This window comes from Ambystoma mexicanum, chromosome 4p (genome assembly GCF_040938575.1).
Source record: "Ambystoma mexicanum isolate Mex_15411 chromosome 4p, UKY_AmexF1_1, whole genome shotgun sequence".
In the NCBI taxonomy this organism is placed as follows: Eukaryota; Metazoa; Chordata; class Amphibia; order Caudata; family Ambystomatidae; genus Ambystoma; species Ambystoma mexicanum.
Genome location: NC_090927.1, coordinates 1,243,534,480 through 1,243,560,859, shown reverse-complemented (window position 1 = coordinate 1,243,560,859; position 26,380 = coordinate 1,243,534,480). Strand labels below are relative to the sequence as shown.

The following is a 26,380-nucleotide window of genomic DNA, read 5'->3' as shown; positions in this document are numbered from 1 at the left end:
TCAAATCCCAGTAAAATAGCACAGCGGGTTTTGGGCCTACTGCAGTAAGTGGTTATGCGACCTGCAGTGGTATGTTTAAATATGAGTTAACACGGTGGAGAAACGAGACTGTGTAATGGTCAGGGCACAAGTGCAAATGCTAGTAAGATAACTCATGAAGTTCATGGCTCTGCAGCTGGGGTTGGTGTGAACCCTGCAGGTCACCTGTGTTCACCCTGTTAATCAGCCTGCTGCAGAGAAGAAGTAGTGTGTTACCTGCAGGTCACGTGTTTCCATTTGGTAAAACGGAACTGCAGATTATGGTCTTGCAGCAAAGATTTGAATGTGTAACGGGCATTCCAGGTGTAAAGCTGTTCAGCAGGTCAAGATGACGGCAGTTTAGAGACTGAAACCCAGTACAATAGATTGGTGGATTAGAGGGCCTGCTGCGTGGTTTGGTTGCGTAACCTCGAGGCTACACCTTTTTAGTAAGCTGGCTCAGCAGGTTAATGCACCTGCAAAACAGGAAAACGGATCTGTCTGTAAACTCCCACTGTAGGTGGGCAGGGTTGAGGTGGTGTTTCATCCACACACATCCAGGACATGCACACGCTGCCGAAACCACAGTGAGGCCTGCAGGCAGCAAGGAGGACTAATGCAACCCAAAGAGTTTCCGCATAGTGGACGAAGTCAGCCGTTCAGCATTATGAGGAAAGGAGTAGCATTGTGACGGGTGATTGTAACACCAGCTCTGGGAAGGCACACACACGACTGTCAGCATGCACTGATTTACAAAAGTCTTTTAAATGGGGAAATCCCATTGAAAACAGCTTTCTGTGCTTAATTTGTACGGAGGACTGGGCTTTGGTGCGCCCATTGAACATGCTTACATTCTATACGAGCCCATGTGGCAAAGCGCTGCAAGCCGACTAGCGTGTCAGTTGTCATATAAAAGGGGTGGGGCATCCATCCACCTGTCCGCGTCACGCGCCCTAAAACCGCCCCAGGGTGCTGGTAGAAATCCCGCGAGGCGCAAAGCAGGCAGGTTGGCTGTTCTCCGCAGGTTAGACGTGGGACTCGGGAAGCCATGCCACGTTATATCTGTCGTAACCTTTCAACAAAAGCGCTTTTAGTATTTTTTTTTAAAAGGGATGTGCTCTTAGATGTGAGAATTATCACAAAATACAAGGGAGCTACTTTCACCACACACAGGCTTGCACACTTTGAGGAGAGCCTCCGTAGCGGGTGCTCCTCCCCGCCCCCACTTTCTTTGTGGACTGAAAAGGCAGCAAGACCGTCCCTAGGGAGGGCGGTGTGGAGTGGAGGTATGTTCTGCAGCCGGGGGAACGTGCTCACGCTGCGTGTGAAAGCCGTCCCGGGCCGCTCACACTCCATCCGCCCTCCCTGGGGTCGATGGCAATCTGCTGGCTGGCGCGGAGGGGGCGCGGGGAGCGCAGCAGCTCGGCCGGCCCATTGTTAGGCCGGCTTTGTGTGCGGGGAGCAGGGGGTTTTGTTCTCCCCGTGGCCCGGAGGTATGTGTAATCCTGCGCATCACACTGCCTGCATGTGCCCCCAGGGGCCGACAGATGTTCCCTGGCAGACATCGGCACGCGACTGACCTCCACCCTCACAGGAATAATCAATGCACGCTCACACACACATACATATGTATGTATACACACACAGCCACACGCACGCCCACTCTCCCCATCTTCCTCACAAACACATATTCACACCCATGCAAACACAAACGAAAACTCATCGCCTCATTCAGAGGAACACATACTCGACCAGATTTACAAAGCATTTTTCAATGGAATTTCCCCTTTGAAAACAGCTTTGTAAGTCAGGTCCAGACTCTTAGAAAGACTTACTTTTGTTAGCCCCCACTTACACTTTCATAACCACATGTTCACGTAGTCAAACGCGCACACTTACAAAAACACACATTCAGACAGACGAACACCCCAAAACACAGCTAAATCTGTTGAAAACATACCTACACTCATACCTACATCTGTAAAGACAGGCATACAACCATACTGACACTGACACCAAAGCCATGGACAGCTGCACCCACTCTCACAGATACTTTCCGGGCAAGATCACAGCGCTGCGAGGCCACACCGTGTGGCAGATGCTTGCTGGCCACATCAACACAACACACACAGACCCCCTTCTCTCATGCAGGCCGAGTAACTGCACATGGTCTAGAGACTCTCACACACACACACACACACACACGCACGCACTCACCACACTCGTCCCCGCTGTGCACACAGGCCCACGTGTGATACATACTGCATACGGCTAGCCACGTAACACTAACAGTTCGGAGCAAGGCATTGGGGAACATGGCGCGAGCATGTATGTGTGTTTGCGTGAGTACCCTGGCTGGCTCGGGTTATCGGGGACACCTATCAGCGAGCAGAACACATGCACCCCAGTGCAGCGTGCTCGTGCGTCCCCGTGGGCCGCGGGCAGCTGTCCGCACTAATCTGATCGCAGACAAAGGAATGCCCTGCCGGTGCCAGCCAGGTAGCAGCGCCCATTCTCATGGAGATGAGGGCCGGCGCAGATGACCTGGCACTCTGCGTCTCTTCCCCCACCCCCCCCACTCGCCCTCTTTGTTTTATAGGCTGGGAGGGGGGCTGCTTATCCATCACCCGCCCCCAACCCCGAGCCAGCGGAGCCACGCGACTGGCCCTTTCTTATTTTAATGGGCGCATGCCACCGCACCCTGCCCCCAAACTCCGCGCTCACCGCCGGCACGTAATTGCGGGGTCCACGCCCACTGTGAGGATGGGGGGGGGGCGTGGAACCCCTAAACCCACCTGCATGGCCATAGGGGGCGTAGCAGCGATACCGGTGGCGGCAAACCAGTGTTGATCCATCATCCAACGGCACCCCTCTGCAAAACAACAGGTACAAGCAAAAGGAGAACGACGCTCAGCGCAACGTGTGATGGGGTTAAGGCGCCTAAGGTGCTAACGTTTGCCGCCTGCAGGACACGATGCCTTATCAGTTAGCGCAAACCCTGCTAGCAATATTATTAATGCATACTAGCATAAGTCACACACAGTTTCTCAAAGAGCACTTGCAGAACAGGCTCGCGTGCATCACAATGGCCCAAGTGAAAACAGGTGACCAGCACGGCGTGGTGGTTGGGCAAATTCCCCCACCACAAATATTCCAGAGCAGAAACATACATTTAGGGCCCTAGTCATGGAAAAGTGTGCAATTATCCTGCAATTGCCGCGTGCCGAGAACAGCACTGCGCGCAGAATAAAAAATGCACGCACCGTGTACTCGTGGAATTGTTTGCGCAAAGTAACCATATATGCAAGTCATGCCTGAAACGCCCCCACGCAAAGCAAAAACAGCCAGAACAGGCACCTTTCCGTGCTCCCCCGGGTGCGAAAAGATTCACCCTTCAGACAGTGCATGCTGTCCCCCGCAAGCAGGCCTGCATCTCGGGGACCCAGCGCGGTGTCCCCTGTAACTGCTACCGGCACCCCGCCAACATTCATACAATACTTCGTAACTCGGGTAAAACTCTGAACATCTGCATGCAACCCTGATGTAAACTGTTCCTACACCCTTCTACACTGCGTACATGCAACCCTAAATTAGATCGGAACCCTGGCTGAATAAATTCAACATGAAAACCCACCTCTGCTCTGCGATTCCCATGTGCAAGTGTATTTACGCCTGCCTTCGGGTGGTGAGAGATCAAGGGATTTGCATGGGCATCTCACAGGCGAGAGGTTGCACTGTCGCATCCACAAATACACTTTGTCGTGCTCATCTGTGAGAGTGCTATGGACTGCCTACGGCCCATCCCTCTTAATGCCCACTTTTTCCCTTGTTCTTCCTCATTTTCAGAGTTTCGCCCCCTACTCTGCCCTCTGCGCAGGCCATGCCTACATTCTGCGTGGTGTCTCCCGCAAAGCACTCGACCGCTTGCAGAGTCGTGCCGAGCCTTCGCGAAGCCCCCGCATAGTAAGAAAAAGTACAGCAGAGTCGATTCCATGAATCGACAAATGAGAATTGGTACGCGGTTTGACACACAAAGTCCCTATTTTCTGCACAGATCATTCTATGAATTGGGCCCTAACTCATCATATGTCATGTCAGTGATGTAAGAAACTAGACAGTAATGTTTGCGGCTGGCTGTGGGCACATGGACGCCATCCAATACACGTTATCTTTGGATTTTTGCACCTACCTCAACACTACACCACCATGGGCAAAGTCAAGACTGCGTCACATGCTCGTGTGTGTTGGTGGGCTCACCTCTGGATATACGTCACGCATGGGCTGAGAGAACAATTCCTTGCTCATGTTATTTATTGACTGGGCTCTGCAAAGAACTGTGGACACACCAACTGTTCCGGGCAATGGTTTAAGAGATAGTAGTTTATCAATGAGTGGAGATGCGCACCAGTCCCTGCTGCTGCCAGGGCTTTCAGGGGAGAGTGTTGGGTCTAGTTTACCCTGATACTGTCAGGTATTCTGGTGAGAACCACAGGCCCTGCTACCAACATGCCCCTCAAAAAAGAGCCTCGGGCTCTGCAACCACAGGGGTAGTCTGGGAAGCCGGCATCCACCTGACGTTCCAGGGGACAGCCTTATGCTCTGCAACCACAGGGGCAGTCTGGGAAGTTTGCATCCTTGGGCTCTGCAACCACAGGGGCAGTCTGGGAAGTTTGCATCCTTGGGCTCTGCAACCACAGGGGCATTCTGGGAAGCCTGCATCTGCCTGACTTTCCAGCGTACAGCCTTATGCTCTGCAACCACAGGGGCATTCTGGGAAGTTTGCATCCTTGGGCTCTGCAACCACAGGGGCATTCTGGGAAGTTTGCATCCTTGGGCTCTGCAACCACAGGGGCAGTCTGGGAAGTTTGCATCCTTGGGCTCTGCAACCACAGGGGCAGTCTGGGGGGTTTGCATTCTTGGGCTCTGCAACCACAGGGGCAGTCTGGGAAGTTTGCATCCTTGGGCTCTGCAACCACAGGGGCAGTCTGGGGAGTTTGCATTCTTGGGCTCTGCAACCACAGGGGCATTCTGGGAAGTTTGCATCCTTGGGCTCTGCAACCACAGGGGCAGTCTGAGAAGTTTGCTTCTGCCTGACCTTCTAGGGAACAGCATTAGGCCCTGTAACCACCTGGCTATTCAACAGTGAGGTCGGGCCCTGCTATTAACCGGTGCATGCACTCTGGTCTCCCAATATGATCTAGAAGCTTTTTAGCCATTTACAATTTATAACAATACCAAATGACATATATGATATGAATATGATATGATATGGCATGTATAACGCGCCTATACTCAAGTGTTTCAATGCGCAATGAGGCAAGGGGGGACAGAGGGAAGACAGAGACAACGATCTTACTGGGCCAGGTGACTTTGAGATTGCGCAAGTGCAAGGGAGGGGCAGTGCAGTACATAGGATAACACTAAAATAAATAAAACAATAAATAAAAAGTATGGGCAGCTGGTGGCAAGTGCAAGGGTGAGTGCAGACATCGGGTGTCAAGTCATGGTAGGGGGCTGTAGGGATACAGAAGCAGCCCCCGAGTTCAAGGGTTTCCAGGGGGGCAGAGCAGGTGTTCAACTGGTGAGGAAGGGGCCTGGGTCCGAGATCGGAGGGTAGACAGGAAACCAGTGCAGATTCAGCCAGGAGATCAGCAAGGGAGAGAAAGCAGAAGCAAAGAGGAAGGTTTTGAGGTGCTTTTGGAACAGGAGATGGTTCCCCTCAAGTTTCAGGGAGGTAGGGAGGCTGTTCCAGGGGGAGACCCCAGCCAAAGAAAGAGATCTATCACCAACTCATTGCTTAGAGAAGGGGCTATGGGCCTGGCTACCAGCAGGGCCTTCACAGGAGCGATTTCGACTACTACTTCCTTCACCAGTCCATTGCCTCGTCTGTTGCCCCTCTCACATACAAGCTTCCTACACACACACAGGTCACTATCCTCCTACACACACAGTGCACTGTCCTCCGCAGCCCCCCCCTCACCCCATAGTTGCAGCCGTTTTGCACCAGTCTAGCTTCAAGGTTGCAGGTGACAAACAAGGTGAGGTAACAGAAAAGGCACGGATCCGACTTGGTCACCTGAAAAGGTGCTGCGTCACAGGGTTCTCCTGGGCCCAGCGTGCCACCACGGCCCAGCGCGTCCCTATCCCAGCGACGAGCAGGGGCAGAGGGAGCAAAGAAACGCCATTTGGTGAAGAGCAGATGGCCGGCCAGGGGGGCTGATGGCGTCTAAAGGCGTGTCCCCGCCCCCTCCCCTCCAGCCCCCGCTCCCCGAGGGCTGCCCTTGTCTCCGCAATCAATGAACATTAAAGTGCAGAGAAAGGATGAATGGCCGTGGCCCGAGTCCCCCCTTTGTTCCTCCCAGCTACTGGTGGGCAGGAGTTAAACTCCGGCAGCCTCCCCGAGCAGCACTTAAGTTAAACAGTCTCCCCGTCAGGCCGGGCCTGTGAAAGGGGAGAAAGGGGGCAGGCGAGGGGGCCAGCGCGGAGAGGGGGGCAGCCCAGAAGAAGGGCGCTTTCTGCTTGATTTCACCGGCACAGAATCGCGTGGCATAAATTAAGCGGGGGAAGAATGCGTGCGCCGGGCAGCACTCTGATGGATTTCAGCGTGCTTTTCAGCTACGCTTTGCGGCAGTAATCGGGAAATCTGTGCCATGTCAACTTAACAAATGCCTGCAAATGCAGGGGGGTTTGCTAAAGATTTGTGGCACGTTTTTATGTAGGTTTCAGCCCCAGCGCGTGGAAGTTTTCTCTTTGTTATTGTTCTTCTTTCCGAGGCGATAGGGGACAGTCGAACCAACCTGCCAGCTATGTAGATTTCTTTTCAGTCAGCCCTGTCCACCTTGTGCAGTTCACTCGCAGGTTTCGTCAGATCTTCCTCCCGCCCCCCTTCGCTACCAGCAACTGCGAATTGAGTTTTGTTCGATCCCCATGCAAAACCACAAATCCCAAAATGCAGCACGCAACCAGCAACAGGTGGGGGGAGAGTGCGACTGCTGCCCGCAGGTATTGCCACCGCACTCATGTGCGTGTCATTAAGCACGGGCGGCGTGGGTGGGGTGATAAATTGGCTTATGTCTCTTTTGAGTAACCCGGGCCTCCTTTCCTTTCTACTGCTTGCCCCCCTGCAGCCCCCCCCCCCTCCCGAGATAAAGGGGTGCTTGCGAGCAGCAGAACGCTAAGGTAGTTGTGGACTTTGGAAGGCGGGGGTGCTAAAGCTACAGATCCCAGGGAAAAAAAGCAATGCGTTTTCAGGGGAGCAACAACTAAACGCTGTAATCACGCGCACGTGCTCTGACACTTACAAATGAAAATCTGCCTATATTTAATTCTCGTACAGATTTTAGCAGGGGGGGGGGTGCTCGGGAAATCTGCTTGCCTTGTATATCTTCCCTATTGGCAGGACAGTCCATTGTTTTGCTTGTAATGTGGAGCAGCGGAACCGCCACCGCGTTGTTTGCCAGAATTTAAATCTAATGTACGCGGGATTTTCTTATAATTATCATTATCAGCACGATTGCCCTGTAAGCGTTCCGGAGTCCCCGCTGCCCCTCCCCTCCCCCACACGCCCATTATTGTCAGGTAATTTGCCACCAGGACATCTGCCATGCCAGTGCACGCTCCCGCTGCCATAAAGTGCCGGCAATAAGGAAGCGCCGCGCGGCATAGCTACAGTGAGGGCTATTGTTGTGGCCAAGTGCCCCCTCCCAGTCACACGCGAGCGTAATCTGCCTCCGATTAAAAAGGGACGTGTGGGCAGGCAAATTGCACCTTGCATGCCAATGCCGGGCAAGAGGAGGGCAGAGGAAAAGGGGGCCGAAAGGAGCAGCCTGCAAGGTGCAGCCCGCCTGGGCCCCAGGCGTCGGGTGGGGGCAGCATCCCTACACGAAAAGTCCACTTTCTGCATAAAGACGTGCTATGTGTGGCCGGACATTTCCTGAAAAAAACGACACTTCCCCGAAAATGAAAACAACGGCTTCAAAACAAAAGTTGCAGTGTGTGTGTTAGTGTGTGTGAGAGGGGAGGGGTGCGGGGCGGGGGCCCGCATTGTGCCCGGGAGCAGGTGCTGCCCGCCCGCCTGGCCCGGCATTACCATACAGCTGAGGCGCACAAAGGGCTCAACTGACGGGCCCGCGCCTCCCGCACCACAACAAGCGGCCTAATGACAGCCACGCGAGCGGCGCACCCCCGGCGCACTCTGCGGCCGCCGGCAGGCAGGCAGGCAGGCCGGCCGGCCGGAGGGAGGAAGGGGCGGCGCCCGCCGGCCGGCCGGAGAGAGGGAGGGAGGGGGCGGCGCCGGCGCGCCCGCGCCCCCAGCGCTGCGCGCCCGCGCACCCGCGGCCCTCAGCCGCCGGACGCCCCGGCGCATACCGCTAGTCGCGGGCCGGGAGCGGGGTTCAAAGGCCTTTATTACGACAAAACAGCCCCCGATTGATATTCTGTACCTTCTGATTTTCATTTCCCGTTTCTTTTATTTCCTCACACACTTCTGTTCTTAATAGTTGTGACCCACTATTCCCCCCCCCCCCAGACATAATCCGTGGCGCCCGTGCAATTAAATTGGGGGTAACGCCCCACAGCCCACATGGAGAATGTTGGTTAGTAGGAGAGGGAATTCCTTCTAGGCGCTACATGGGTTTAATTTTGGGTGATGTTTTGGGTGCGGTAAAAAATGATAGCATACAAAATAATTATGCTGCCAGAAAATGATATTCACCCCACAAATGCAGCCATTGACGCGTGGGCCACAACCACCATAGGCTTTCAACTTTCAAGTGTCCGTGTCATGGCCAATTGTTGTGGGTGTGCGGGTCTGTGCTCCACTTTCCATTTTTTTTAACGATTTTTCATTTTTTTTATGTGGGGAGGAGGCGGTTTCCCAACCCTACCCACTTTCGCGTTCATTTACTCCAGTTCCAGTATCCACCATTTTGATCAAGCTGGGTGTGTTTCCTTTCGCCCACTTCTTCGCGTTTTCAAGAGGTGTGTGATGGTCTTCCCCGAGTACCCCGAAGGCGCCCAGGCACGCCCTCCATGCCTACTTTTTTTTTCAGAAGTGGGCTGGGGGGTGTCTTTACCTTATTAAACTGTGCATAGCTCAATGTCTTTGCCCCTCCCTCCCCCAAAGACCCCCCAAACATCAAATAGACGTCCACCCGGATGCAGGTGCATTGGGACACGAGCCACTTTAGCAACGTGCGAATTATGGACTGTTTGTGTTTGCTTCAATAGTGGGATGACTTGTTGCAAGCCCTCAAACAGGGAATATGATCGCAGAGGGAAAATGCGATTCCTCCTTTGAGGGTCCCATGCCCCTGGTGGGCTTTTCCTTGGCTGGAATCTCCCAACCTAGCTGAACAGACCGCTTAGTTTCCGCGTACTGCTTCCGCGGGGTGTGGGAGCGCTACTTGCGCGGGTGAAGCCTCGCCCGATCTTTGGTGGGGGAAAGGTGGACGTTCATATTGTGTGGAGTAAGTTGGCATCCTTCCGAGCGCTCCACCTTGCACTGCTGCCTCCCGCCCCCTCCGAACTGGGGATATCCTCGCAGTGTGGCGTCATCGACGCTGAGTTACTTTTCTTGGGTACAGTAATGCTTTCACTCAAAAAGCCCTCAATGAAAGTGTAATTATAGAGCTCAGAAAGCAGATTTGTTGATTTCCTAGAGTGAGGGGGTGGGGTTGCTTTTTTGGGAGGGGGTGGTGGTTTTGGGGGTGGAGAAGCGTGCGTGCAGGGGGCTGGTGGAAAGGAGGTGGGCCCTGGCTCGGGTGTGGGGAGGCAGGCACGCCAATGAGCCCATTCTGCGGTCGGGTGAGGAAGGGGAGGGCTGCCATTTTACAGCTCACTGCCCATTTGGCCATCCATTGAGAGGAGGGCTCGGGAAAGTGGCTCCTTTGTGACAGCCCTCGGGCCGGAGAGAGGGGAGAGGGGAGGGCGGCGGGCGCTGCTTTGCATGTCATTAGGCGCTGGGGCGGAAGGCGGGATATAAGGGCGGCGGGCGCCAGCCGAGGGCAGACAGTCACCGCGGCACAGAGCAGCGAGAGCACGCACCCCTCCCATCATCATCACCACCACCCACCCACCCCCTTCCAGCAGACACCGCTGCACTGCGATCGGCTCACGCACGCACACCGCAATCCCAGGACCCGCAGAGGCCGCTCGCACCGCCCCCTGCTGCTGACACCATCCACTTCAGCACACGGAGAGCCCCCGCATCCTGGAACTACCCTGTGGACTGCCAGCTAGCTTTCAGCCTCGGACTGCTCGTGGTGGGAAGCCCGCACTGACCTGTCTTGAATTTGGATTTTTTGTTTGTTTTATCTGAAACATTTTCTGGATTTTTTTTTTGTTTGCTTCTGGATCCCTTCGGAGGAGAAGCCAAGGGGCTTAAATACATTTTCATCAGAGCAGTAGGACGTGGATTGGCCTCGCGAGCTTTCGCCCTCTACCTCACACAGCCTCCTCCTTTCTGCCGCTCGGCGGAGCTGTCACTCCCCGAGAGGGCGGACCTGCGGGCTGGGGAACAGGCTCCCGAGAGAGCGAGAGAGAGAGAGAGAGAGAGAGAGAGCTGAGAGAGACAGCAGGACACGAACTCTTGCACCGCCCGGCCCGGGGCGCTCAGTCTCCACTTGGACTTTTTCGCACCCCTTCGCTTTTTGGCCCTTTTTTGTGTCTTCTATACCTTGGGGCCCTGTCTGTGGACGCGGAGTCGCTGCGGGATGGATCGCCGGTGCCTGCTGGCTTGTGCCACCCTGCTGGCCGCGCTGTGCCAGGTAAGGAGCTGGAATGGTGGCCTGGCCCCTGCTGGTGCTGCGTGCTTGGGTGCAGGCTTTCACGTGCAGTGTGATGCCTCTTATGCGTGCTGCGGTTTTTTACTTGCTGCATGGCAGTCTAGTCTTTCCTGGCGGATGGTGCTCGCTAGTTTTATTTCCCAAGCTGCCTGTACTGCAACTGTGCTGTGTTGAGCAGCTGGGGGGCCAAGGCCGAGTGGTGCCTTTGCGGGTTCAGTGCCGCTGACCGCTTTAAACAGTTGTGTGCACTGGGGGCGTCTTTGCTCTTTTTTGCGTGTGTCTGTTTTCCTCAGCAGCGAAGAGGGGTTCAGTCTCCGCCGCTTCCTTTCTCAGCCTGCCTGCAAGGCGTTCTCTCTCTGCACCCCAGCTCATACCGGGGGAGTCCCCTCCCCGGTGTACGGATATGTTTGCCGTTTCTTGCGCGCTATGCGTTTACTGCAGTTGGCTGCATTTGTTTTCTTGAAACTGGGGCGACAGTTGCCGTTTCCATAGTCACGCTTGCAGGTTGCCTTGGCTGGAGTGCTTTCCGTGTACCTGTGTGCAGTGGAGTGTCCCCTGCACACGGATAAAGCCATGGCTTGCGGTGGGTGTCCGCTCCCTGTGTGCAAGAATGCCAACCTGTGTCGTGTGCACGCATGTGTTCTTTCTGCACCCGTGCACTGCACGCTGGCCCAGTGCGTGGGGTGGGCTATACTGTCTTCTCGCATGTATTTATCGCAGGTCCCTCCGTGCACATGTGCATGTCGCTGAATGTTCTGTGTACTCCTGTTGTGAATGACGCCGTGTGCTCTGCTCACACGCATGTCTACAGTTGTCTTTCAGTACGGCCATGCGTACATCGGTGTGAGCTATGTATGTCTGTGCGTTGCAGCGTGCGCTGTGTTCAGGTGCGTACTGCGGTGTGCTGCGCATTTACATCCGCGGATGGAAGTAGGCTCTACAAACGAGTGCATTGCGGCGCATTTACATGTGAGCGCCTCCGAGCTTTTCTGCTGCGAAGTCCTGCTATCGCAGCGGGCCTTATTTTGCATGCGTGACTTGTGTTCGCCTCTGTGAAGCTGGTGGATGAAATGCGGAGCCGCCTGGCGCTAACCCCCCTATGCTTGTCCCCGGCAGGTGTCGTGCTCCGGCGTCTTTGAGCTGAAGCTGCAGGAGTTCGTGAACAAGAAGGGCCCGCTGGGGAACGCGAACTGCTGCCGCCCTGGAGCGGCCGGCGCTGGGCAGCAGGGGGCGCTGCTGCAGTGCCAGTGCCGAACCTTCTTCCGCGTCTGCCTAAAGCACTACCAGGCCAACGTGTCCCCCGAGCCGCCGTGCACCTACGGCAGCGGCGTCACCCCCGTGCTGGGCCGAGGCTCCTTCGTCGTGCCCGAGGGTGGCGACCCGGCATTCAGCAACCCCATTCGCATCGCCTTCGGCTTCACCTGGCCCGTGAGTGCTCCCCTCCTACTTTAGCACACCACACATCGCAATTGTTACAGAGGGGGAAGCTTCATCCAACCCGTGGCATGTAGAGTGCATTTTAGGCGCAAAAAACAGGAACACATCGTTGCTTTCAAAATTGCACACATGCTTAAAGATGGGGAGGTGGGGGATGTCTGAGCCCATGGGGATAACAGCCACGCTTTAACATACTTGCCAACCTGACCCATCCCAATCGGTAGGAGTCAGATCCTGTTTTTTCCTTTACATTCTGGAGTTGTAGTCCGAGTTCAAATCCCAGAATGCAAAGAAGAAAAAACCAGGCCTGGATAAGCACCCACAGATGGCAATGGGACGTGTTGCCAAGTGTGCTTTAACAATGCGTGCTGTTCTAGCGCGCACGTGCATTCCTCTAAACACAGTTATACCTCTCACAGCACCCCACTAACACAAAACACCGGCATCAGCGAAGCCCTGGTCCACCTGTGTATGATTCACCCGTACGTTTATGTGATGGATTTCTAAAGTTTTGTTTAAAACAAAAAACAGCACCCCGCTATTCCTGTTGGTGTGTAGGGGGGATTGGCAGCACGCTCTCTGAACAGGAGATCTGAAGGTCTCTTGGGTTATGGCTGGGTTACATGTTCTAATCCCGGTTTCCCTGTTCAGATCGCCTCCTCTGCCAGTGTGCCCAGAGACTGTCTGGTCTGCCCATAGACAGTGTGCCCAGAGACGATGTGCCCGTAGACATTGTGCCCATAGCCAGCGGACTCCCAGAAACGAGCGAGGCGCAGCTGTCGCCAGCCGCGTATGCACACATATAAAAGTCAGACCGCCCGACATCCCCCCCGCCCCCCCGAAGAGTTGCAGTATATCAGACGCAGAGGGCGGCCCGAGTCCCCCGCTGTGCACTGCCCCGATCATAGCCGACTGGAAGGGCATGTTGCCGGTGCTGGCCGGTGTTTAGCAAGCGTTTGGCCCGGCTGCAATCACAGTCCCACTTGCACTCAGCGGGGGACCGCAAAAACACACACACGCGGCCTAGCTTCCTGATCCATTACAAGCCCGACCCACCGGGTCCCAAATGACCCCTGTATCGGCAGGCCCTCAACTTCCTGCCAAAAGTTACCGCTTCCCCTATGGAAGTATTTGGGCAAGTGTGAGGTTACTGTGATGGGGGGGGGGGGGGGTGGCGGTGGTGAAGCGACCAGCCCCGCTCCCCTCTGAGCCCGAGATCCATATCAGAGGAGCCCAGGCAGGCGGCAGGAATGCATGCTAATGCCCGCTCTGATGGGGGCGATGATCGCCTCCCCGCCAGGGGAAATGGCATGGCCGCTGCTCTGATGTGCCCTGATCGGTACTCAGCAGCTGGGTGCAACATCTTGAGCCGTGTGGCTGCGGGGAGCCCGGGTGTTGACAGGGGGCGGGGGAACAGACCAGTTCCCTTTCTCTTTTGATTATGGACACCCCCCGCCCCCCCACTTCCCTAAGCAGCAAGTGTCATTCCTGGTGGTGTGGGAAATCTTCTCGCCTCATGCCTCCCCTCCTGTGTCTCCGGAGCTGGTCGTGTAATTGTCAGCTCAGCGTGAAATTCCCAAAAGGCTTCGTTTTACAGCCGTCCCCGAGTGTGTGAAACGGGGGGGAATTAAGCGTGAAGATTAATGACAACTGCCGGTCACTCCCCGCCCTCTCGCCCGGCTTCCTTTTCTCTCCTCACACCGCCACCCGAATGAGCTGGCTGGGGGGAAGTGCCAGCCAGGAAACACACACACACACAGAAAGCAGGTCCCCGCTGAAAGATATACACTCAGTTGCTACGCACACACCTTTATTTTTGTAACCCCGGCTCTAATGTGCTTTCCTAACCCCCTCTCTTTGTGTTTTTCTCCTGCAGGGCACTTTCTCATTGATCATCGAAGCACTGCACACGGATTCTCCCGAGGACCTCGCCACAGGTAAGGCCCACGAGCCAGGCCCTGCTCCCCCCCCAGACCATTCCGGTCTGAGCTTCCCTCTCAAGGGCGCCATGCGCCATTCTCAGCCACCAAAGCCCAATTCTGCCAACCATCTCGTCCTAAGGGAGCTTCTGAATTGGAGTGAATGCCCCCCACCCCCTTCCTTAGTCTGGCAGTTTGGGGTTGCGGGTCACCCTGAATTCTTTATGGTGGCGCCATAGTTAGGCGGCTGTCCTGACGTTTGCAGGCCTAAAACATGGCTTTCAGAACTAAAATACCCAACCTGTAATGCCCAAGGCAAGTGTTTGGGAGCTAAAAAGAAGCCATCTCCTCCTTATACATGATGCACTTTAATGCGCCTGCAGCACACCCTGCCTGTTTAAATGGGGTTTGTAGATGGGGCCAAACAATGTCCCATTTTTTTCAACGAGGGGATGTCTGATGCCCCCGTGTGTTTCAGAGCGCTGGTTGTAGCCATCTTCCCTAAATGTACTATATGTAGCCACCCCCCATATTAGCTTTGAAGAACTGTTGGTGCGTGTGGTGTGAGCATTGGGCTAACCATCCCTCTCCCCTCTCTCCACCTGCAGATAACCCCGACCGGCTCATCAGCCGCCTGGCCATCCAGAGGCACCTGGCCGTGGGCGAGGACTGGTCCCAGGACCTGCACAGCAGCGGCCGCACCGACCTCAAGTACTCCTACCGCTTCATGTGCGATGAACACTACTACGGCGAGGGCTGCTCCGTCTTCTGCCGCCCACGAGACGACACCTTCGGACACTTCACCTGTGGGGAGCGAGGCGAGAAGCAGTGCAACCAGGGCTGGAAGGGCCAGTACTGCACAGAGGGTAAGTATCCCATGGCAGGGGGCTACACCATGCACAGACCACAATCCCTGCAAGATCACCACCACACAGTGCTGATCCATGAGAGCCTGACACACACCCTCAGCAGGGCCCTCTAGGAACACCTCCCTTTTTCATCCACAGCGCGTCTACATGCCCCATAGCATTCAACTAGCAGGAATCCTCCCTTTTACTACCTGTAAGTGGCAGGTTGGCACCGCACCCATTCTTGTCTTATCTCTACAGCTAAGACTTCAAGGTGCATCTCCCTTGGCAAGGTGTGGGCAGAGGCGTAGCCAGGATTGTCTAACAAGTGGGGCCTGAAGCTAATGTAGTTGGGCCCACCGCGGTGACATTAACATCTGCACTGCTGAGTGGGCATTTACAGATTTTGGGTGGGCCTTGCCCCGTGTTGCCCCCTTGAGTGACTTTCCAGTTGGCTCCTTGGGTAGATAAACTTCTGTCCACTTAACCCTTCCACGGTCTCATGGCGAGGTCCCGGTTGGGATCCAGAGTGAAAGCCCTATGCTTCACTTAAGTTCATGCACTCTTTCCGGCACTCTTTCTGGTATGCATTGCTGTAAAATGCCTTTAAGTATCTGAATGGGGACATTGCAGCAGATGACAAGGCGCCCTGTCCCAGCGCTCGCGCAGCACCGCCCACTCCCGCCTTTTCTTTTGCTTCATTTGTTTGCATAAAACCCAAGAGATTCACAGGCCATCGCTTCTTTTTTGCGCCTTTGCATTCGTTCCAGTAGAGCCTCCAAGCCAGTGCTCGTTTAAAAAAAGAAGGAAAACACACACACACACACACACACACACACACACACTTGATGGTTTCCCAGCAGAGTAATGAGCAGCACAGATTCCACCTAGTTCCCTTTGAATGGGCCTCCACCCTCCTCCCTCCCCCCGCTCCCCCTCTTTTTTTCTCGTCTCCCCCTTTCTTTTTTTTTCTGGGAACTGCAGGCTGTTTATTGATGCGAAAGAAAGTTTGCAGAGAAATCACGCGCGTGGCATAGATTAGACGGGGGCGCCGATAGGCTGCCGGGGGAGAAGGCCTGGCCCCTGCTTGTATGGGAGGCTGGGGGTGGGGGGGGGGTCATTGTTGCAGAGGGGCAGCTGCTGGGAGAGAATACACAAAGGAGCAGCTGCCCTGCACTGGCACCCTGCACACCAGCTGTCCACTCTTATCTGCACACACTCTGGGCCAGCAGGCAGGGGGGTGGCGGGCTAGGCCCCAGGAAGGTGGCGGGGGCGAAAAGGGACTTCTGACCCTCCATGAGAAGAAAAGAGGGGTGTGCGGTTGTCGGGGGGGCCTTTTGTCTGCGTGCAACTGTATTAAGCAGACTGTTCGCCCCTGGTGATAACCAAAGGGTCCGGTTACTAGGCGAGCTGGGCTCAATGCCCCACCCGGCCTCGGGGATTACTTCAGCTGGTGTTAACACGGCGCCCCCACCCCCCAGACGCGCGACGCGCTCTGCGCCACCATGGCTTACTTCACGGCCCGTCTCACCTTCGCCTGCCTTTCTTCCCTTGTAGCGATCTGCTTGCCCGGCTGCGACGAGCAACACGGATTCTGCGACCGGCCCGGCGAGTGCAAGTAAGTGCCGCCCTTTCTTTTGCTGTTCTCTTCTCTCGTTTGAAAAAAATACTGGTGCACCTGCTTTTAAAAAAAAATACATCTGCTTCCTTGGAAATGCACTGTCGGTAGCTAGCCCGCACGCCACCACGTTACACGAAAGTGGGTGTTTACGTTTGAATTATGTATAACCTGATAAAGTGCACTGGGCGTGCATGGTAGATCACACCACCAGGTGGCGTTTTGCACATGACGACACACGCACTTACATGAATACAGTGCATATATACGTTGTATACACAAGTGTACATATGTAGTGTGTATACATACCCCATTTTCCTGCACTATACTGTATACGCGCCATTCGGTAACCGGAGGAATCCTGTTGCTAGCAGAACCAATGGGAGGGCCTGGCCCCCACCCCAAATACACCTGTCATCAGCGCGGGCCCTAATGAGTTTGGGCTCCGTACCGCGAGCCTCGGCGACTGTAAATGATAGCAAACAAAACAAGTGGCCGGGACAATGGCTCCGTGCCAGGCTGCCGGTGCCACTCGGGGCCTCTCCACACACACAGGCGAGGCTGTGGGCTCTTTGGGAAACCCGACACCCAGGCCCCGGGCTTGGGTTTGTTTTCAGCGTTTTAAGCTGGGGATTTTTTTTTTTTTACTGCTGTTTTGTAGTCAACATCTAACCGTTTGTTTTTCCTCTACCTGCTTGCTTTCAGATGCAGAGTGGGCTGGCAAGGGCGCTATTGCGACGAGTGCATTCGATACCCAGGCTGCCTGCACGGGACCTGCCAGCAGCCGTGGCAGTGCAACTGCCAGGAAGGATGGGGGGGACTTTTCTGTAACCAGGGTGAGCCCCTCTCCTCGCTGCAAATACCACTCTCCGATTTTGTGTCTAGAAAGCTCTGAATGTTGCCAGATAGTGACGGAATGACATCAGCGCAGTGCGCAGGGCTTATATGAGTGACGTGGCTATATCACTCACAGAGGGAGAGAGACAGCAGGATTGGTCCAGGGTAACTCACTTTGGGATTGGTTGGAAGCTCAGATTAAAAGTACGTTGTGCACATTAGTTAGTTCCTAAACCCACTCTCCTCCGTGTATAGCGCATAGGGCTATGTGTGGGCAGGGCATTTGCTTTTTTTGTGTGCCGTCTTAAAATCAGTTTCTTACGCGATTGTTCAACTTTTCAGATCTCAATTACTGCACCCATCACAAGCCATGCAAGAACGCGGCCACCTGCACCAACACCGGCCAGGGGAGCTACACCTGTTCCTGCCGCCCCGGCTACACGGGTTCCAACTGTGAGGTCGAACTAAATGAATGCGACGCCAACCCCTGCAAGAACGGAGGGAGCTGCACGGTAAGCTGTGGCGCAACAACCGGCCGACAGAGCACGAAGGTGCCGGTTAACCGTAGGGGAATAGGCTGTCTCGGGGCTTAGCATACCCACAGTGGCAACACAAGTCACTAGAACCTTCTAGAACGATCTCTCCACCCCAAGTATTCACTGTGTCTGTGGTGACCCACGTTCTACATTTTGTTATGTGGTCCAGGTATATCTCGAGTAGAGGCCTGTATTTGAACTAACCCCCAAGTAGAACTTCCCTACTTTGCCTAGCATGCTCTGGATCATGCGGTACATATGAGCAACAAAGCATGGACGCTGCACTGTTACTAGCTGCAAACAAGGAGGGTGTACGTAAAAAGCATTAAAACTAACCCGAGGCCCTGAATGTTTCACTGAAAGGGAACAACCTTCTCCCCGGCACGGATTGCTATCAGTCCACATGCCCACCCAGAGGCTTGCATTCTCACAGGGTTTAGTGTTGAAGCAGTGGGGGTCTTGAAGATGCATAGACTCAACATTGAAATGAATGTGGGCTCAGCGGTATCCACGTCTACCACACAGGCCGCATTGAATCCAGCTATAGACCCCACAGCTTCCACCCTGTACAATAGAGGCACAAGATATGTACAAAATATGAAAAGCACAGAATGGCAGGCCTGCATTTCAATTTCAATTGCAGAGTGACGCAACCTGTCTTGCACGCGCCTCACTTTTACGCCATTGTAGAAAATGTCGACGGTTATACTTGTTCATGTCAGACGTGGTTTTAATTTGGCTTTCATTAATTTCCTTTAAACAGGACCTTGAGAATAGCTACTCGTGCTCCTGCCCTCCGGGATTCTATGGGAAAAACTGTGAGTTGAGCGCCATGACCTGCGCCGATGGGCCCTGTTTCAACGGAGGCCGGTGTTCGGACAATCCAGATGGTGGCTACAGCTGCCGCTGCCCGGTGTCCTATTCGGGCTTCAACTGTGAGAAGAAAATCGATTACTGCAGCTCCAATCCCTGCTCCAATGGTAAGGACGCCAACTTCATTATCACTTGGGAACCTGTTCTCTTCTAAAATAGATTGGCATTGGTTGAAGTGGGTGCCTGGTTCCATATGTACCCTTGCAGACCTATATGATATGATAGGTTATTTATAACGCACTTAATACCCAGAAGTTTCTAAACGTGGACCCTGGGATCGAACCTGTGGTGCTCTGTGTCGTCTTGCATCCAAGAGGTTTAATTGCGGTGTGTGGAAAGTCCTGTTTTTATTTCCCAACCTCACCTGCAGCTTGGGTAAAGCCCACGTCACCACATTGCTGTCTTTTATTCCCAGAAACCATTATTGCCCATTGTACAGATGGGCTAACCTTCCCTTTTATAGCCCCAGATTTTCTCGTTATAACAGCAATTTCTTTGGGCATATTTCTCCGAAGAGGTCACCCCTAATTTTTCCATATATAAAATTATTGGACAGAAAGATGCACAGAATGTGAATGTTCCTCATCGAAGTTAGAGAGTTTGGTTTGAATAAACCAGTTTGACTGGCTGGCTTTGACATTGCAAGATCTCAAATCATATTTCGATGATTGTTTGTAACCTTTCTTCAGCTTACGTAGAACTCATGCTTTTAAATGCAGGATTTCAGTCTTGGTTATTGTTTCCGAAGTTTGGTGATGGGCCTTGATTTCGAATGTCCTGCTTATGTGAATTGAAGGCATTGGTGATTTATCACTCATCTTCTCCCACTTGTGTTGCAGGTGCCCACTGTGTTGATCTGGGGAATTCCTATATCTGCCAGTGCCAGGATGGCTTCAGCGGAAGACACTGTGATGACAACCTTGATGAATGCGCTTCCTACCCTTGTGCCAATGGTGGCACATGCCAGGATGGGGTTAATGACTATTCCTGCACCTGTCCCCCGGGCTACAATGGGAAGAACTGCAGCACGCCCGTCAGCAGGTGCGAGCACAGCCCTTGTCACAATGGCGCAACTTGCCACGAGAGAAACAACCGCTATGTCTGTGAATGCGCCAGGGGCTATGGGGGAATGAACTGCCAGTTTCTACTCCCCGAGCAGCCCCAAGAGCCGGCTGTCGTCGTTGACTTCACTGAAAAGTACGTTGAGGGCGAGAGTGGGCAGTTTCCTTGGATTGCGGTGTGCGCTGGGATCATCCTGGTCCTGATGCTGCTATTCGGGGTCGCCACAGTGGTTGTGTGCCTTCGTCTAAAGATGCAGAGGCGCCGCCAGCGGGACTCAGACTCATACCGGGGTGAGTCAGAGACCATGAACAACTTGGCCAACTGCAGTCGAGAAAAGGACATATCGGTCAGCGTCATTGGGGCAACCCAAATCAAAAACACGAACAAGAAAGCAGACTTGTACAGTGAGAGCACGCCGGACAAAAATGGCTACAAAGCCAGATATCCATCTGTGGACTACAATCTCGTGCATGAGCTCAAGCACGAGGACTCTGTGAAGGAGGAGCATGGCAAGCGCGACTCGAAGTGCGTGGCCAGAGACTCTGAGGCTGAAGACAAGCATTCAGTGCAACTAAAAAGGTAGATTCTATTTTCACATCGATGACCGAAAGATTTGAAAGATACTCAACACGTCTTGTATGCCGTAATGCACTATATCTACCATTCATTCCTTGAGTTTTCTAACTCTGTGTCTTTCTTTTCTTATTATCATCAGTAGTGAGACATCGGAACGAAGGCGGCCGGAATCCTTATATTCCACTTCAAAAGAGACAAAGTACCAGTCGGTGTATGTCATATCGGAGGCGAAAGATGAGTGCATCATAGCAACAGAGGTAAGGGCCTCATAGACATTTTTTTGGGACTGCTTTTCTGGCAATGCCATAAAACACCACCAGCCACTAAAGCGCTTTCTTCCAATGCAGTCCACTTTGCCAGTCACAGAGTAGAAAAGGGATTGCACATATGGCCCTTTCCTGACCCTCAAATCCTCCCAATTTTCCTCGTGGTAAACTCTAGCTAAATTCTCATCACGAGAAGTGTAAATAAATAAAAAAAATATATAAAAGTAATAGCTCTCCAAGGAGAGAGATTGGTGTGCCATATTACCAGGCTTTATACCACACACTGCCATGTGCCTGGTTTCCAATAGCTCCAGCAGTTTATAGGGTGAGCCATGACCATTCCACCGTGTCTCAAATGTGCCCCTTTTATCAAACACAAATAAGGACCTATAACAAAACATATTCGATGCAATTTCTGGCCTAAGTTAAATAATCCATCCCATAAGATGAAATACACCTTGTTAGTCAGAGATAGACTCACCCCCCCCACCCCCGCCCTCAACTTGGAAACTTTATTTTCTTGAGGTCCTGCTGATGAGGGAGATATTTAAAATGATGCTGCAGAACCTCAGGAGTCTACCATAGTGTTGCCACCACCCCCAAATGACTTCAGGTCTGTTTGAGAGGATATGTGGAATGCAGTGCAGTGGATGGGGTGTACAACACATGGCAGACTGCAGTGATTTTTCTGTGCATCCACTCAGCTTGGCCACCAAATGTGGGGGAAGGGAGGACATCCTTCTGTGTGTAAATGTTGGTGGGAGTCTGTGGGGAAAAGAATTCTGGTTCTTCTTTTGAACAGGCGTTTGCCTTTAAGAGATGTGCTTGTATTTCGCCATGTGGCGTTTCATCTAATGCGCTCTTTCTTTTTGGCTTCTGCAGGTGTAACGTTGAGGTGACACAACACACATTCCTGTCTTCTATATATTAATATATATATTGAAAGGTGAAATGCCCCACTGAATGCTGCTGAGAGAGGAGAGGGAGTACCTTCACTGACTGCTGCTGAGTAACTAAATTCAGACCGAGCTGGTTCTCTACTGAAGTTAGCAAAGTGACTGCAAACCCCCGGCGGACACCCCAAGCTAGGTTCGGTGTTCACGGACAAAAACTGTTGCACTGCCTTTTATGACATTTCCATTGCACTATGGACGGTTGCTCTATATATCTATGTATGTTCAATTATGTAGGTATATATGTATGTAATGAATGGACTTTATAAGTACTACACAGGAAGTGTACACTGCCTGAAGTGTATCCTCTGGATTCTTACCAGCCACTCTTTTCTTGAACTAGAGACTCAGACACTGCCTTCATTGTCTTTTTTGATACAGAGAAAAAAGTGTTTTGCTAGGTCAAAAAGTGTGCGTTATATTTTCAATTTGTACAAAATATGTTCTGGAGACTTGTAAAGATTGAGTATTTTGTGATGTTTCTTTTTATAATTTAAATCTTGTTAAATATGTACAAAGGCACTTCGGGTCTATGTGACTATATTTTTTTGTATATAAATGTATTTATGAAATATTGTGCAAATGCTATTTGAGGTTTTTTACCATTTTGTTAATGAAGGAATTCATTTTTAAAATATTTTTCCAAAATAAATATTATTAATGATACACTTGCTGCCATCTTTTCCTCGAGGCGAGGTTGCTCGATGCTAGTTGATTGTCGTACAGTGATGGCCAATGAGTTGGCACAAATACGGGATCCTCAAGTCTTGCTCTTGCAATTTCCAGCCACTCATGGCAGAGCAATACAGAGATCCCAATTTTTTTGGGCCAATTTACATCTAATAAATTCCACCAAATAACTTGATGAGATTTTTTTTTTGTTTGCAGGTCAATTGGCGAAATGTAAGTTTGAAATCTTGCTAGTGGCCTTTTAAATTGAGGATATTCCCTCATATAGACCACCAGGGCCATTAGACCCCGCTCTGGGCCAAGCAGACATTGTTTCTATCAACATTGGCTGCTTTTCGATGGACGCAACTGTGTAGTCTTGAACAACTTCATAAGAAGCAGAAACTTGTTGGCAGGGCCTGATTCAACAAAACTCGCTACACCTTTGAGAATCCCATAATTGGGGCCTTTTCCCCACTTTGGTATGCTGGGTTGTCAATGGCTATAAACAAGGGGGCCTGGCAAACCTTATACAAGCTCCTTATATGGACAACTTCTAGAATATTACTGTCACTGTTGAATTGCACCAAATCAACTGCCAGTAAAATTGAAGGCCATTGCAAAATATGGAGAAAATAGGGGCATCAACAGTTACTAAACTGGTGTTTGTGATCCTGTTTACCTAAAATGGCCGACCTGGAACCACAAGGGTTTACTCTAAACTCTGGCCAAAACTGAGAGCATACATTAACAGTAGGTAAGGATAGCTATAATTAAGTAAAGAGAGGCACTATGAATGGGCTGGTAACCATCAGTGCGTTGTCTCTTCAAAACTTTCAAAGGTCAGCCAGACAGAAGCAAGACTTGCTCGAAAGCGCACATACAGTTCAGTCTCAGGGCCATTATCCATATCAAAGTTGAATGGCCACTTTGGGCAAGACTGCTAGGTGTGTTCAAAAAGTGAACAATCCCAAGGTCCCCCGCAACACCCCAAAGAATCTGTATGACACGGTATGTAGCTTATTGTGTCACGGCTGGATCTAATCACCTAAAGCAACACATTACATTTTACAAATACAACACAAACTGCAGTTTGCATTGTCCTCTTGAAGGTTTTGCTGGGGCACACGGCACCCATTCACCTCTTAGAATCCCACGAAGCGGCAGTACAGGTACACATGCGAGATCCTGAGGGATTTAATATCCCAACAAAGACAGTCGCCTTGCCCTTGCAAATCCTATACAAGGTCTGCAATGAGGCACTAGTTCACCATCACTTGTCAATGGGTTTTTGGCCAAAAATGACATGCAGTACGCAATAATATTCATGTGTCTGCTTATGTAGCACTTAATGTCAGATTCCTCTTGCTTCAAAGTGCTGTAATGGCAGATATTATTATTTTCCCACATTACGCTACTTGATGTATCCGGACGGGTGAAAGGCTGAGACTGCCCGGCTGTGGAATGGAGTTTGTGAAGATCCCCACACAAGTCTAACAGATGCATCGGTGTGGTCTGTCAAGGAGTCTAGAAGACATCCCCCTGGCACTGATCATAGGGTGAATCCGGCAAGGAGAAAACCCGAAGATCCCATTGGTGGGTGCAGCACGGAGGGAGCATTAATAAATGCACCAAACAAGGTGTCCAGTGGACACTTTTTCGGGTCCTTTTCAATACATACAGCAAACAAAAAGTGTAGTGGACACCTCTGCAGGTCCTTTGCAGTAGGTACCCCAGCCACACAAGCAGTCTAGGGGAAGCCACTGCACGTTATTAGAATATGTGTACCACGCATGTAGTCTAGCAAACACTATATGGGCACCGCCAATAGGTGATAAGGAGAAACTTGTTGACATGCGTATCACCGAAAAAGGGGCCTGCACATCTCCACCAATACATTCACAACACAACACACATAATAGACATCTCCACAGGCCTGTACCAGTAGGAGCACTACCCACACAAGCAGACTAGCGGACCCCACTGCAGATAATGATCAATAGATGCACCACACAAAGAGTCCAGCAGACACTTCTATACATACCTGCACCACCCAAGGAGTGTAGCAGACCTCTCACCAATAGGTGGACCACACAACAGGTCTAGTGGACACTTGCAATTGGTAGAATTCTCATCGACAATAAAAGGCAGGTTTCTATAGTTTCCTGAATCATAATTGCTGACGTATCTGATCCATTCAGGAGATGCTGCTATAGCCCTGGTTTTAACTTTGCATTCTGGAACTTGCAGTCAGGAGTTTCCCCAGTATATAAACCCAGGACAGGTTCCAGAATGCAAACTTAAAACCAGCACTGGATTAGCACCTCGGAATGGGACATGTTGTGTGAGTCATGAACCCCCATTTTGTCCACCAATGTATTTATGCATTATATATTTGTGCGATTGCATCTGGGGGAGGAGGGTGACAATGTGTAATACAGTATGAGGCAGGTTGATGGTACAGCTACAGGAAGCATACGGGAATAGTTTGCATGCTACATGCATAGACTACACTGTCAGCCGCAAGACAGCTAAGTGCTTCCAAATTGAGTGTGCCTCTAATGTGATCGATCAGGGACACTGAGCTGCCCCAGACAGTCTAACTATGCATCGCAGACCTGTTTATTATAGTTGGTAATGGTGGTTACAGTGGGTGCAACGTGTATTTTTAACACTAGTACTGTGCGGCCGCTTGCTCGCAGAAGACAACGCAAACACGACCTGAATCCAGCTGCAGGCTCTTTTGTGTAGCTCTGCCTCGCGCCATGTGATCAGCGCGTTTACCTGTTACTAGGTCACATGGCAGGACAACGGCTCCGCTCGCGCTCTCTGACCTTGCCGTGCCGGCCCGCTCCTGTTGCCAAGGGAAACGTCCACAGAAATGCTACCTTTCAGACAACAGCCGCTGGAGGGAACGCACCTGACGGATGTTACATGCTTGCCATTGCACAACTCTGTCAAGGGGCGGGAGACTAAACGCGGAAAGGGAACGTGTTCTCATGTTCGACCGTTGACTCTCTTCCCTGTCATTAATAGCAAACAGGAAATACAACGCACAAATGCAGCCCAATCCCAAGGACGCCATGCTAGCTGTGCCAAGTTCCACGTACATTATCCAAACAGGATTCCGTTGAATGCATGCAGGAAAATGCCTTAAACTGTGTATTAAACTATTAAAAGTTATTGCCAAGATCGGTATAGTACATGAGTCCACAGGGTGAGTGCAGGCACAAACCCCCAAGCCGTTTTACAGTACCCTAACATGTACTGACTAGATACATTATCCCATATAGCACCAAGAGACCCAGCTGCATTACATGGATACCACAATGCAAATGGGTGTCCGCGTTCTGCGTCCCTCACTTTTGAATTGTGGGTAGCTAGGAAAATGATACACCGTTTGGAAAGGCCAGCAGCTGTCTTAGCATTGATGCCCCGAGTGGAGTGTGGGCCTCCCAGGGTTGCGGCTGTCTGCGTGAGCGTTGCTTCCTGTCAGTATGTCTTCAGTGACGTCATGACTAAAGATTTGTGAGGAGACCAGCTCCAAGAAAGAGTAACTGTACAATGTTTATTTTGGTAACATTTTGCTGAAAGGTAATTAACAGTGTATTTAAGGAAGTACACCAAACTGACTAAATCACCCAAAACCTTTATTCGGAAGACCCCAGCGAGTGACACGTTTCTGGCAGTAGTAGCTACGAGAGTGAAATAGCATTATCATTTGGTATTCTTACCTCCTTTTGACGTTTTCATTTATATTGGCTTAAAATGTTGTTCTATGCAGGGCCAACTATTAGCAGAAATAGTGGGTACGACACAGAATATGCACCAGACTTGGGTGACGGGAAAATACTTCTCCAATATGACACTCACTGATGTCACACACACATGTTCATTGTCTTTGTAGATGATGGTGCACTTGCAGACCAACTCCAACTCAAACGTGTTATAAGGCTTTAATTTTGACGTTCAAGCCCGTGAAAA

General features: G+C 51.9%; 1 protein-coding gene across 1 annotated transcript; it reads left to right on the top strand.

Annotated features, from left to right (window-relative positions):
- Nucleotides 1-9,986: 9,986 nt before the first annotated feature.
- DLL1 (delta like canonical Notch ligand 1) lies at nucleotides 9,987-22,393 on the top strand. Its single transcript, XM_069606904.1, has 11 exons — nucleotides 9,987-10,784; nucleotides 11,919-12,230; nucleotides 14,116-14,176; nucleotides 14,767-15,024; nucleotides 16,564-16,624; nucleotides 17,330-17,460; nucleotides 17,804-17,973; nucleotides 18,761-18,977; nucleotides 19,710-20,511; nucleotides 20,648-20,765; nucleotides 21,657-22,393. The coding sequence occupies exons 1-11, from the start codon at nucleotides 10,731-10,733 to the stop codon at nucleotides 21,660-21,662; spliced, it is 2,190 nt and encodes a 729-aa protein (XP_069463005.1). The 5' UTR covers nucleotides 9,987-10,730; the 3' UTR covers nucleotides 21,663-22,393.
- The last annotated feature ends 3,987 nt before the right edge of the window (nucleotides 22,394-26,380 follow it).